The sequence below is a fragment of the Caloenas nicobarica genome, chromosome 4 (genome assembly GCF_036013445.1).
Source record: "Caloenas nicobarica isolate bCalNic1 chromosome 4, bCalNic1.hap1, whole genome shotgun sequence".
Lineage (NCBI taxonomy): Eukaryota > Metazoa > Chordata > Aves > Columbiformes > Columbidae > Caloenas > Caloenas nicobarica.
In genome coordinates, this window is record NC_088248.1 from 7,827,831 (window position 1) to 7,841,605 (window position 13,775).

General features: G+C 38.6%; 1 protein-coding gene across 1 annotated transcript in view; it reads right to left on the minus strand.

Moving 5' to 3' along the window:
• COL25A1 (collagen type XXV alpha 1 chain) overlaps positions 1-13,775 on the minus strand; it is a 313,540-nt gene that overhangs the window by 62,302 nt on the left and 237,463 nt on the right. The window contains exons 14-16 of the mRNA XM_065633974.1: positions 11,104-11,148; positions 2,345-2,398; positions 764-790 (exon numbers count right to left, since the gene is read on the minus strand). Of these exons, the coding sequence (XP_065490046.1) occupies positions 764-790; positions 2,345-2,398; positions 11,104-11,148 (126 nt within the window). The remainder of the gene's footprint in view (positions 1-763; positions 791-2,344; positions 2,399-11,103; positions 11,149-13,775) is intronic.

Genomic DNA, 13,775 nt, shown 5'->3' on the forward strand with positions numbered 1-13,775 from the left:
CTGCCCTTGTACAGATGCAGAAGCTCGGCTCTCACTCAGTGTGTACTCTCTCTCATACGGGTGCTCCTACTGGCCCCTTTCCCTGGAAGAGCAGAATTACACCCTGTTTTGCCATGTGGAGCTTGTTCTGCCCCCACATCTTGTCCTGGCATGACTGTGGATGTCAGAGAAGGAACCCTTCACTAACTCACTGCAAATCTGAGCACCGTTAGTGTATCATTTATGCTGCCAGTGCCTTTCCAGACAGTCTATAGTCTAAGATCATTGGGGCAGGTTCTCTTGCTCTTACTTAAACTGACCCAAGCAAGAACACAGGACTACACTTTTACTACGTGCAGAGCTGGTAACCCATATATCGTTTATCGATGTAGTTACCACTCTGTTATCTAATTGTTTTACTCTGCACAGGTGACGGAACATTGAAACCAAGTTATGAGAAATGTGTGGACCTTTCGCTGATTCAGACAGGCTCATCTTTTTCTGAGCCTGTTCACAATTAGGACTACTTGCACAGTTGCTGAACTGTGCAGCCTTTAACACATGACCACTGCTCCCTGTGATTAATCCCACTGCAGTAATTGCAGATCAGTAACTTCCATTAGTAGGTATTATTTGACACTAGTAAAGGCTGCACAATGTCACTCAATTTAAAGGTAGTAGCTGCATTTATTTATTTTTGAACTCTGAATCAGTGCATCGGCAATTCTCAAAGCAATTCTCCAGAACAGAACCACCACTAGAAAGGAAGTGAAGCATGTCTCACCTTTTCTCCTCTTTCTCCGGGGTCACCCTGATGAAAATAATTGGAGCAAAGAAGTCATAAGTTACTAATACAAGCGAAAATCAGTGATAGTATTGCTATCATCAGTATGTAAATTACTAACATATATGTCACTATTGATGACATTGTCTCAGATGATAAAATCAAACAAGAAAATCTTAAATAAACACTAGAATACATAAATTCAATACGACTCAACAGACAACATATCTTAAATATAATGTTAAAAGAGTAATAATTTGCATGTAAAGACTTTTTTCCCCTCTTTTCCTAGATTAAGCCCTGAAAACAAGCATATATCTTTGTGAAGTGGCCTGCCAGGACCTAGGTGACTCCTACATTTGGTTCTCCTTATTTTGGGAATGAATGAAAGAAAAATCCAAAGGCTGAATGTGAGAGGAAAGTTTTATGATTCTTTTAATGGCTTAGAAGGCTCCTCAGGAGAGAGAAAAAGCCTTAAATGTCTTGAACCAATTCATAATTGGTTCAGAGCAAAGAGCCTTCGATGCTCCTTACATTGTCTGTAACAAAAAGATGTCTTATAGCCATTATTTTTTAAAATTATAACTTGCTTGAGAAACTGCCTCAATGGCAAATGCACTTTTGCACACCAGTGTGACCCTGACAACTCATCTCTGTATTTCTGGCTCAAAACTGCACTCTGGCTCATTTTTGCCCCTTTTGATGGCTGGCGGTCGCTAGGCAACCCAAAGACTACGGCTGTGAATACAAATTAAGCATCAACTGCCATAATTTGGCTTTTTCTGTATACAAAGTAAGAAAAGGTCACACTCCCCAGTGGTTTGTGTTTATTCCTGATGGACAAGCAGCCAGTCAGTAAATGTAAAGAGCATGCCCTGTGTCTGTCAGCAGCAGTGTGATGCACAGAATCAGCTGAGGAGCACATGTGCTCCAAAGACGCACGCTCACAGCTGATGGGATTAGAATTTAGCATTACCCATTCCAAGAGGCCCACAGATCCTGTCATCTTAGACATGTCAAGCTTTCTCTTAAATGAAGTTCTCCTAAGCTTTATGTTCTATTTCACTCGTTCAATATTAAAACAGCAGAACAAATTATTTAACAATAAAATAAGTGCCAAGAGACATTCTGATGTAACACGTACAGGCCGAGGCATGCTCCTAATGAGACTTGTTGCTAACTTCCATAATAGCAGGATCAGCCCTCAAGACTTAACCCTGACATTTGTCAAAGGATTGACCACAGTAGCTCTTGAAAAGAAGCCTGAAACACATTGTAAGTCACATAAACAAAGCCTTTCTAAAAAGGTCCCCAAATTCCCAAACACTTGCAGACGTTTTGCGTTCATTTGGCAGTGGATGCATACGCATCAGTGCCACTGTCTGGAATTATACATGTACAGCAGAAGAATACGCTTCTTCACAGTGAAATGTGTAAAGCCTCTTACAGCACTGATCACTGGAGGGAACAGATCATTAAAAGCCAGCCAGAATATAAACCACAGATGGAAAACATGACTGTCATCTATACATGCACTCACGTACCATGTGCTTCTGTTTTTAATCCATTTTCAATACCAACCTTAAGCCCTGCTTCTCCCTTCTCTCCTGATACGCCAGGCAAACCAGGTTCACCCTAAACAAAATAAAACAAAACAAAACAAAACAATACAAAATAAAACAAAACAAAATAAAACAAAACAAAATAAAACAAAACAAAAGATGGGGTTAAGAAAGAGATGATGGAGTATATTAACAGTATTTCCCTTATTGTCTCATAAACAAAATTTAAAGACTCTGTGAAAATGTATCCCGCACTTGGGCACTAAAATGCCTTATTTCATCAGTTTACATGGGTTAACTCTAACTCCTGTATAGATAAGAAATAAATCTACTGAAGGTGGCGGAAATACACAGGTGTCAAACTAAACAGAAAACAGAACTGTGACTTCTGATGCTGGAAAGTTGGCCAATTAAGCTTAAAAGCATAGGCTTCCCAGCAAGACTGCAAGTGCTTTCCTCTTCTTTACAACTTAGAAATAATACAAGAAAGGCTTATCTTAAACAATTTTGACATTTGTGCTTCTGTTTTCATATGGAAGGCAGATAATGAAATAAAATGAGAAGGGCCCATTCCACAAATGGAAGAGTTTGGAAGAATAGGCAACTTTTTAATTTTTAAATATACCTTACTTGTTCATTTTTCACTCTTATAGTACTGGCTGAAAAGAAGATTTAAAAGACTTAAAAATTTTCAGCATTACATCAATGACCTAAATTTTGGGTATGTTTAATGACTAACGTATATATTCTTCAACAGTTCAAGGAGTCATAAATAATTTTCATAAGTCATTCAACAAATAACAATTATTTACAAACTTCTTTTTTTCCACAAAAATTTTAAAACAACTCCCCCAATCAAACAAAAAAACCCACAAACAAACAAAAACAACAAAAACCAATCAGACAAAAAAACCTGTACCAAAAATAAAACCCCAAACAAACAAACTCTTAAAGACATTTCCTAGTTTTTATTTCCCAGAAAAATAAAGATGTTATTTATTTTAGCTAAAATGATAAAGCAATGGCTGGGCTTTTTTGTAAAACAACTGGGGGTGATGGCTGATTATGTAAAACCCTCTGCAGAAGTATGCCTCCATTTCACAGTACTCATCTTTGGTAACCCTCATGTACACAACTGCGTTGCATTTCTGGGGTGGCAAAGCACGTTAAAATAATATCCAAAAAAAGATTTGAAAAAGCCTACAGCAAAGGGCTATGTAAATGTATTAAAATGCGGAAAAGCTAAATACAATAACTAGTATAGTAATCAGATTAGAAATAGTAATTCATATCAGAAACTCAGTGGACAATTTTCCTACAGTATTCAAACTTAGTAGACGTGATGAACCAACCCTCTACTCAAAAGTGATGGAGGAGTTAAGATGAGGCTTGTTCCAAATGCAACAACATGTATCTTCCAATCTTCCATAAAAGCCTTCCATTAAGAAAGGACTTTTCCTTACTTCCACAGTTGTATTTTAATCATAGATATAAAAACTCCAATTCTCCATGAAAGCAAGCTCCATTTTATTTCTAAATTAGGTAACGGGATCATCAATTACATTTTTATTTCATCAAGAGTTGATCTATTTCAATATATAAAACAAAACCAGCGAGGTTCTAGTGAAACTCTAGTGAGGTATTTTCCAAGCCACAGAAAGTGTTGGGTACCATTAAACTCACAGGAAATTAAATAGCCATTTGAGCCAGCCCTTTTTCAAGGCTCCTTTGTACAGCTTTAAGGCTGATGTAGTAGCACCGGCGTTTGATGTATGAGTGCTCAGGATTTGAAGCTGATTTGAGATTAGGTGTAAGTGTCCTAAAGGATTGAGCTAAAAGGCACTTGAAGAAAACTGCCAGTTGACAAAGTGAAGCAGAAGGGACCAACAAATATGCACTTGTTTCTCCTCATCCCCACACCCCAAATGAGTTTGATTCTGTTCCCTTCATTTTAAAACAGCTGCTGTTGGCTGACACTTCAGGGGCTTATGTGTCTAATCAAAGGGTTGAAGTCCCGAGCGTGCACTTTCCTCATAGGTTTACACATCAGTGTTATGAATGCAGAGAGCTGCTACTGTAACAAAAAGGTGACTGCAAAATGGGACAAAAGAATTATCTTATTTTCTTTGGAAAAAGTGAAAACCTCAGGCTGTCACCTAGTCATATTCCTATTCATACCAACAGTCTCATTTCTGGCACTGGGAGTATGGTTAATTACTTTCCTTCCATTTATTTACTTTTATTTATTTATTCATCAAAGCATATATTAAAACTGGAGGACAAAATGCTGGATGAGGGTGTTTCAGCCATACATGTTAGTGTTTTGGAGATGAACAAAAAGAGTAGCTGTCCTTTAAAAGGCTGCAGTTACATTGCTGTTCTAGGAGTAATGTATGCAAGGGAAAATCAGACATTCAACAGTGTCATCTGATGCAATAATTTCAATCAGACTACTTTTCAACTCGGTAAAATGAAAGAAGCTATAAAACTAGATCCTTAATCTCACATATTTCTACATTCATCAGGCCATGGTTCATGTCTTTCTCAACTCATGTTGTCTCTGTCTTAATAGCACTGACAGCGAAGGTGTCAGGCTGCAGAAACAAATCTCCTTCTGCATATCATTTAGCTTTCAAATTGAGATAGCGTTATGTTTTTTTTCTTTCACAGAATCACAGAATGGTCAAGGTTGGAAAGCACCTCTGGAGATCATCTGTTCCAACTCTCCCTGCTCAAGCAGGGCTACCTGGAGCTGAATGCCCAGGAACATGTCTCGATGGCTTTTAAGTGTCTCCAAGGATGGAGACTTCACAGCCTCCCTGGGCAAATTGTGTCAGTATTCAGTCACCCTCGCAGTAAAAAACCTGTTTCCTGATGTTCAGAGGGAACCTCTTGTGTTTCAGTTTGTGCCTATTGCCTCTGGTCCTGTCACTGGGCACCGCTGAAAAGCACTTGGTCCATCCATCCTTCCCTTCAGGTGTTTGTCCACATTGAGGAGATTCCCCACAAGCCTTCTCTTGTCTAGGCTGAACAGCCTCATCTCTCAGCCTTTCCTCATAAGAGAGATGCTTCAGTTCCTGATCTCTGAGGCCTTTCATTAGACTAACTCCAATATGTCCATGTCTCTCCTGTACTGAGGAGCCCCCAACTGGACACAGAACTCCACGTGTGGCCTCACCAGTGCTTTTTCCCATTTAAAGAACAACCTTGTCTATAGCACATCTGATTTTATGTCATGCCTTGTCTTTCTGCAGTAATGAATTCTTGAGAAATCACCACTCGGGGACAGAGGGACTGAAATCACTAAACCACAACACATTCTAAAACCTCCTAGTGCCTAGAATCATAGAATCATAGAATGTCCTGAGTTGGAAGGGACCCACAAGGATCATCGAGTCCAACTCCTGTGCCTGCATATGACCACCTCATGGTTCACACCATGTGTTTGAGGGTGTTGTTCAGTCTCTTCTTGAACACTGTCAGGCTTGGGGCTGTGACACCTCCCTGGGGAGCCTGTTCCAGTGTCCAGCACCCTCTGGGTGAAAAACCTTTTCCTAATGTCAACCTAAACCTCCCCTGTCACACCTTCCTGCCATTCCCTCAGGTTCTGTCATTGGTCACTAAAGAGAAGAGATCAGCGTCTACCCTTCGGGAAGCTGTAATCACAATGAGATCTCTTAGTCTCCTCTTCTCCAGGCTGAACAAACCAAGTGACTTCAGCCGCTCCTCAGATGGCTTCTTCTCCAATCCCTTTGCCAACTTCGTAGCCCTCTTCTGGACACTCACTAGTTTTTATACTGTGGCACGCAGAACTGCACACAGTGCTCCAGGTGAGGCCACACTAGTGCAGAGTAGAGCAGGATGGTTGGCCTATGTAAAACACAACCCATGATTCCCAATTGAAATGGCAATGAAGACCACACTGCACTCTCACACAAGAAAAAAATGCAAGAGGCATTGTGGAAACCATCCTCAGAACATCCCCTTGAAACTTTTCCCTGAAAGGGATAGACTGTGGAGAAGATGCTGTGGGAAGGTGTGAAATGTCTCAAATCTGTCAATGCAAACTCATAAAACCTACTTCAGAATGGGTCTGGAAATGTATCACCCACCAGAGTCCATATCAAATGAGTCAAGGTAGTTGAAATCATGCTTCTCCTTACCGGCGTGCTCTGTGCCCTGGAGGCATATACCTTCATGCCCAGAATTAATCAACTAAAAATAATGTGGCTGGAGGCCCCAGCTTTTCTTGTTTGTAACATAAAAACAGCCTGGAGGCTTCTGTTCTGAAGTAGGTTTCGCTTTTGTGAGATGCATAACTTTGTCTACACCAGCTGGCTGATATCCACCTCACCCTGAGAAAGCCTGTCGGGATTGCTATATTTTTCATTCACTAGAATGTAATCAATTTTAAGGATAAGGAAACACAAGAGGCCCCCAAACCTAATCCAGTCTAATTTTACTCTAAAATACATAAACGAGGACAGAAGGGGAAAAAGTGGTTTCTCAGACATGTAACTGTGATTTCCATTTCAAACCAGGGTTGAATTACTTTCTTTCAACTTGCTGTTCACCCCCCTCTAAAGTAACGTCAAATTGTTTGCTTAAGAACTGGAAATCTCTCCTGGCCCACTCACCAGCTGAAATTAGGTGGAAAGGCTCTTCAGTACAACTCAGCTGGCCTGCAAACCTGTCTGAGAATTTGTGAGCTGTATTTGATGATGTTTTCTTCCTTTATACGTCTTTATTTGAAAAAAAAGTGCTAGTACATGCATACCCTTCCTCATTTGTCTAAAGCAATGTGATAATACTACTTTTGAAATGTGTCGCCTACATAGTACAATACACACTGATGTGAAAAGACACATGAATTAGAGTAATAAAAAGCCTGAAGAACGTAACAAGAAATATGCACACCTAGACTCTAAGTCTACTGGTAAGAACGGCAATTCTTCTGAGATCTACTAAATTGCTGTTGTCGAACTACTGAAATGAATCTAAATGAAGAGATCATATCCTGACCACAGATTCTGTTCTCAATACACCTTTACCAAAAAAACCAACCAACCAAACCCAAAACAACCAACCAAGTACTAAGTAAGAAAAAGCATACCACAGAAGAAATAGAGTAATGGGTTTATGCACTCCAGACAAACTCCTATTTAAAACAAAGAGACTTAGTTGCAGGGACTCCAGAAACTGGATTCCTTCAGGCCAAATGCAATCCCTACTTAGGTAATGTCCTCTTTCCTCCTTGTGTTGTTGCTGCAGTCAGTGGGAGTCCTTATCAAGTCAGTATGACTTAACAAATACCAGAATATGTATTCTATACTTGCACAGCTGAACTTTCCAAGAACCCCTTTGTGGCCATTTTGACATGATTGTGTAGGGATCTTATATTCCTAGATCACTGTAACCTCACGTCTCCGTGCAGGTATCATCCTTTTTTGTTCTATTTGAGTGCCTGAGAACCTCTTGCCAGGGATGGAGATAGGGAAGGTTATCTCCTGTAGCATCTTGCTAGGAAGTGACCTGCTACAGGGTGGATTGCACGACAGACTGCAAAGGAAAGGGAGCACTCAGAAGGATTCTCCATGCTATCTCAGAAGGTTTCTGTCCATCCCAGGGACAACACTCTCTCTAACTGCAGGTATTATTAGGCAGCTCCTTTCCAGTTACTGTTCTCAACAAGAAAAGCAGAACGTGGCTATAGTTTCACAAATGTAGGACTAAACAGGGAATGTAAATGCCCACGCAAAACTACATGTAATGTTTCATTGGATTTGGCCAAAAAGAAAAAAAAGTGTGAAGTTTTTATGTCAATGATTTTGCTACTATTCTTAACACAAGAAAAATCTACTAGTTGACAGTCCTGCAAAAACATGTGGGTTGTGTAAAATGACACTTACTCTAATACCTAGAGACTGTCTAAGAGAAGCAGTTCATATGCTAAGGGATTAGAAAATTGTTCTAAGTGCATTCAGAATTCATGATCTCATTCCCAGACCTATTGGTCAGACTTGTCAATCGTCTCCCATAATCCACTTTCCAATTTCAATTAAAGAAGAGGTGAAGGGAAAGGGAAAGGAAAATTACAGGCACACAAATAAGATGGAGATGACCTAACTGTATTATTCAACTGCTCAAGGAGAAGCAGAGCTACATCAATGTTGACATTCATCGGCTGAAAGATATTTCATTATCCAGATGAGGAATGCATTCACGCACACACTTAATTTTAAGCATGTGCTTAACACTCACTGCCTTTTAAGCTAAGAAAAAATATTAACTTGGAACTTGGTGCACTGCACATGCTGCTGTTTGACAGAGTGAGCTCACTGTTTAAAAGGCTACCAAGACAGTAAGGCTTTTGTAAAGCCTTTTAACTACGTAACTTCTCAAAAGGGAATGACTTGCATTACACATTCAAGTTGAGTTCAACTGTTGTGCAAATCAACATGAATCTGTATGAGTAAAGCCAGGGGTGCCAGCAGCCAGCTCGTAGTACAGCCCAACTCTTAAAATTACTACTCTGGTCTTCATTCAACAATATCTTCTGTGTCACATTGCACCAAGAATCTGTTTTCTCATACAATTTGGAAGAATGGACCTTTTGGTAGAAAAAATCTTAGAATGGGAATCGTAGGTTGCACTATGCTTTCTAACTTCAGATAAATACTACTTCCATTTAGCTTTATTTCTACCATTATTTTCAAGCTAGCAGAACTTGTTATCTGTTTATTAAAAGAGATACCAACATTCGACTTTCATCTGCTTAGTCTTATATGAAAATAGTACATTTTCTGCACATTAGGAAGAGCTTGCTAGCCAATATCAACTAACAACTGTGAAAAAACCAAAAAGAATGTAAACACATTTCATTTTTATCTGTATGGTTTTTGTCCTGGTATCTATATATAAATATATATATTTTTTTTTTAGCAATTCAGTTATTTTTTTCTTGAAGGTCAAAAGTAAAATAGTCCAGCTACACTAAAAATATGCTGACATCATTAAAAAGGTAGTAATTTAAGAATGTCTTCGAAGTTTAAAATGGCATAAATATTAAAATAAATTAAATAAAATCGAAACCATAAATTAAAAATGTTAGGATCTGTTTTTAAAGCACAATTTGAAGTTGATAAACAGCATTTAAAGATGTGTCTGTGTTTGCTCTTTACCGAAGGCAATCGTGTATTTGTTTTCTTCCCCATGAAACATGACTGCAGGTAAGTCTATCTGGTCTCTTAAAAACAGACATATAACAGCCTTGCCGATGAAGCTTAAAAAAACCACCAATCATGTCTCCCCAAATGATACTTTACTGATTAGATTTGACTTATTTCATCAACATCCATTTTTTGTGCTCATCTGAGTGCAGATTCCTGGCTGGAGTTTGTGTGATGATGCTATTAAAAATAAAGCTCTTGGATAAAATTTGAATCATCAGTTCTATTCTATTCAACGTGGTTTGCAACTTCTCTCTGTCCAATGTTCTTACATCTTCCTGTAGATGCAAAGAAAATCATGCTACAAAGTGCATCTTCTGTGGGTTTTCACTCATACTTTGGTTCCAAAAATTACTTAAATCATTTACAGCAACGACATCTCTGTTTGCAAGTACTGTCTACCATTCATGTTGCAATTGAATGCAGCCATAAAATCTTAAGGAAATAATCTCAGGTCTTAATGTAAGTTTGTTTCATAATATTTTCTTATGATTTTCGTGTGCTATATATAATTCTAAATAATTTTTCTTTTGTTGTTGTTCCACAGTAATCATAATACTTTGAGTATTATTACAGTACATTATGCAACTAGAAACAATACATCCTTTTTGTTAGGAAAGAGGAATTAAATATTTGAAACATCTTAGAGCTTTTATTCCTACAGTTCTTGGGGAGAGAGGCAGAAGAAGGGATTGCATAATATGATTTTTATACACTACCATCTATTGTTGCTTAAACACGGTGAACAACATTTATCAAATATTTTCATTTTGGTATTCCCTGCAAGTGCTTTTGAAGTTCACTACGAATGTTAGTACTTGCAAGAACAACAGATGGATAATATTGTTTACAGTTAGGGAGGGTTATTATTTAAACTTTACCAAGCAGGTTTACCAACAAACCTTAGCAATGCTGTGAAACAGCCCTGCTGCTTTACTACGACCCTTCCTTATGGAGGACTATTCTGAACTATGACTTCACTTGGTGATGGCACTGAAAGATGACACTGACTTGCCTGAGTTGCACTTCCTACCAGTTGCATTCAATAATATTTCTGTTTGATTTATTTCTCTGCGTTTTTGTCCCCAACTTCAATCTCACATTATTCTCCACCTGTGTTTTCAGTCCCTTTTTATTCTCTATTTATAGGTTGTATTAGCAATGTATTGGCACTGTATAAATACATGGTATCAATATAAGTGTTTGCATCATGGGACACAGTTAAAAAAATATCTGCAGAAAAAATTAGTTTGTAAATACACTGTCTAAAATTGCACACCATTAATATGCACTTGTTTCTGGAACCCGTCAGTCATCATCAAACTGAACATTAGACTTTCAGCTTAATTAATTACATTTGCTGCCTGATCAAGTAAAACTAGAAAAAATTACTTCAGAGCACAAACCAGATTGTACAGTCTTTTCTATGAAGACAATTTGAAACCACAGCTATGAATGTAAGGTTGCATATTGCTCATGTGAACAAGCCCTAAGTAGCTTTAATCAACTATATAAATAACGGCAGTGCAGACAACGTCAGTGAACTCACCACTTGTCCATCTCTCCCTGGAACACCAGGCACTCCGACAGAACCCTGGTGGGAAACAGAGGTTGGTGTTTAGCAAATTAAACAGGTTGTGAAACCTTTCATTTCTTAATACAGTACTTAGAAATGACAGTGAATACTTACTTATTATTACTGCAAGAAATTTTTCAAAACCTAATTTTTATCCAAACTGAACCCTTTTTTTCAGTTGACATTTTATACTAATTAGGTATGTTCTCATGTTGTACATTTTAATGATTGTCCCCCCCTCCTCCAGAAGCAAGTTTCAACCTAATGGTTGCTTTGTAATGTCAGAGATGCTTCACAAGAAATTTAAAAATTAAAATTCAGCTCCATTTAATGCTCTTGATAAATTTTGAGACAGATACTTGCACAATCGAACATAGCACCTGAACAAAACCATTAATGTTTCAAGAGGGATGCTTCAAGCTATTTCAAGGCTTTTAAGACATAATCTGCAACAATTCAGCCCAACACTGCAAATTACAGATACCCTTTTAAATTGTATCCGTATTACTGCAATCCAAAAGTCACCAATGGCCAAACACAAGGAGCAGACAAAGAAGGAAATAAAAATGTTAGCATTGACCTGTGACATCGGAGGGATCTTTTTACAAAGCTCTCACACTATGAGTTTCTGTATGATTGACAATTTTTTGAAGGAACTTGCACAACTGTTGGTATGGATGTTCAGTGAAAACTTGAGGCATGATGAAAGCAGGAAAACTGCATGGGCTTACACAGTGTTCTCCTCTTTTTATATAATAAGGGTGTTGCTCAGCAAGGAAACCAAAAGCATTGGTTTTATTATTCATTTACAAACACCTTAACAGATACATGGTAGCTATTTGAAAGGCTGGCAGCCTAAAAAGAGGGCAGGGAAAGGCAGAGGTCCTGTCAGCAGTGAAATGTGCAGTTTTCCAGGACCCTTAAAACAAATAAACACCCTCAAACCCCCTCATGCCTTGCTTTGTCTGTGTCCCAAGAATCAGTTGCATGACATTTCTCCCTCTATTCATATTGGTTAGAGGTTTCACTAGAAGTGGTCTTGTCAAAGGGCACCAACACCCATAGGGAATGCCTCCAAAATGGAAGCACATGTTTGTCAATGAATAGAGTTGAGAAATCCTGTGAAACAAGAAAACTAAGCAGCTCATGAGGGCCTTAAAAAACCTCCAACGTTTGAATGCCCAGGAGGCTGCAGAGCTGCGAATCAGTAAGAAATAATACACTGGCACCCCAGTGTGTCTCCGTGACCCAGAATGCTCTCCCCTTACTACCAAAGCTTCCACTTCGGCATTCCTGTTGCCTCTTTATGCTGGATGCAGGGTCATGATTCCTAGATGCTGCAACGGGGCGCTAGTGAACATTTTCACATCTTCATGTAAGTTTTCCAGAAAACTAGAAGACAAAGCTCAGAATGGCGTTAAACCATCAGCCTCAATAACGTATTTTATTTATAACAGTTCCTCCTCTCGGTGACAGTCTTCTATAGCTACTGATTTTTTTTATGAGACATAGGGTGTTAGAGAGTGTAGATAAAGCTGATTCTACCATGCCAAGTAAAAGTTTATCAGATATTCAAAAGCTCATTGTCACATAAGTGTTAGTGATGCTGTACAGATACAATACCCTCCTCTCTGAGTCTTAGGGTATAATTTTATAATAGCAACTTAGCCATGAGTACAGCTTTAAATTCCTGTGATGCCAAACATGAAGGGTCGTCCTCTCCTTCAGCCTGCAAACTCTGTACAGCTCACAGCTGACAAAATTCCACCAATGTATATGCTTTGGGATTATATTTTTCCATATCAGTAGGTTTTTCTTTCTTTTATTCAAAGAGTTTCATTTGAACACATGCAAGCAAACCCTCACCTTAAAGCGTATTATCTCAGAAGAAGGAAAAGAGATGGCATCCTTCTCACATGTTAATACTACTTATTCCTTTCCTCTTTTTTTTTTCTTTATACAAATTAAGCCTGTTTTATTAAATATCTTCCATACAACTTTTTGATCTTCTGAAAATAACTTACCTTGGTGGTGTGTGGGTGAGATGCTGGGAAAGTGCCACTTACTAGCAGTGATTGCTGACATAATATATCTAGGACTGTTTTAGCGGTGTAATTCCATAAATCCTAAACTCACTCCATCAAACTGAGGCAGTCAGCTTTAATGAGCATAAATAATGCTGAAAGCATTCCCAGGAAGTCAGGTCTCGGGTTACTGAAGGAACAGGAAGACACCAGCAGACCACCTGAACACCGCCAGCCAAGCACCATTTATCAGCAACACCTATGTCCTTTGTTTCTTCTGGTCATTTTTTTAGTCATATGGCACTGATCTACTTGAGTAAGGACATGCATTTAATCAGAAACTCTATCTCCCACCCTTCACGAGGTTTTAACTTCAGTTTCCTAGTCGTACCAGTGCATGAATAAGAAAATTATAGTGACCTTGTCACCTGAAAGTTAAGCAGACAGATTGAAAACAGTCTGCTTTGCATTGCTTGAACTTCCTATGGTGGGGGAAATTAGAAATCTGATGTCTCATATTATATGGCTTCATTTTGCAAAAAGAAAATTCAGAGCCTAAACTAACTGATTCAATGCTGTGTACAGTAGCTAATTCCATTCACCTTTTCTGCTTGCAATTTG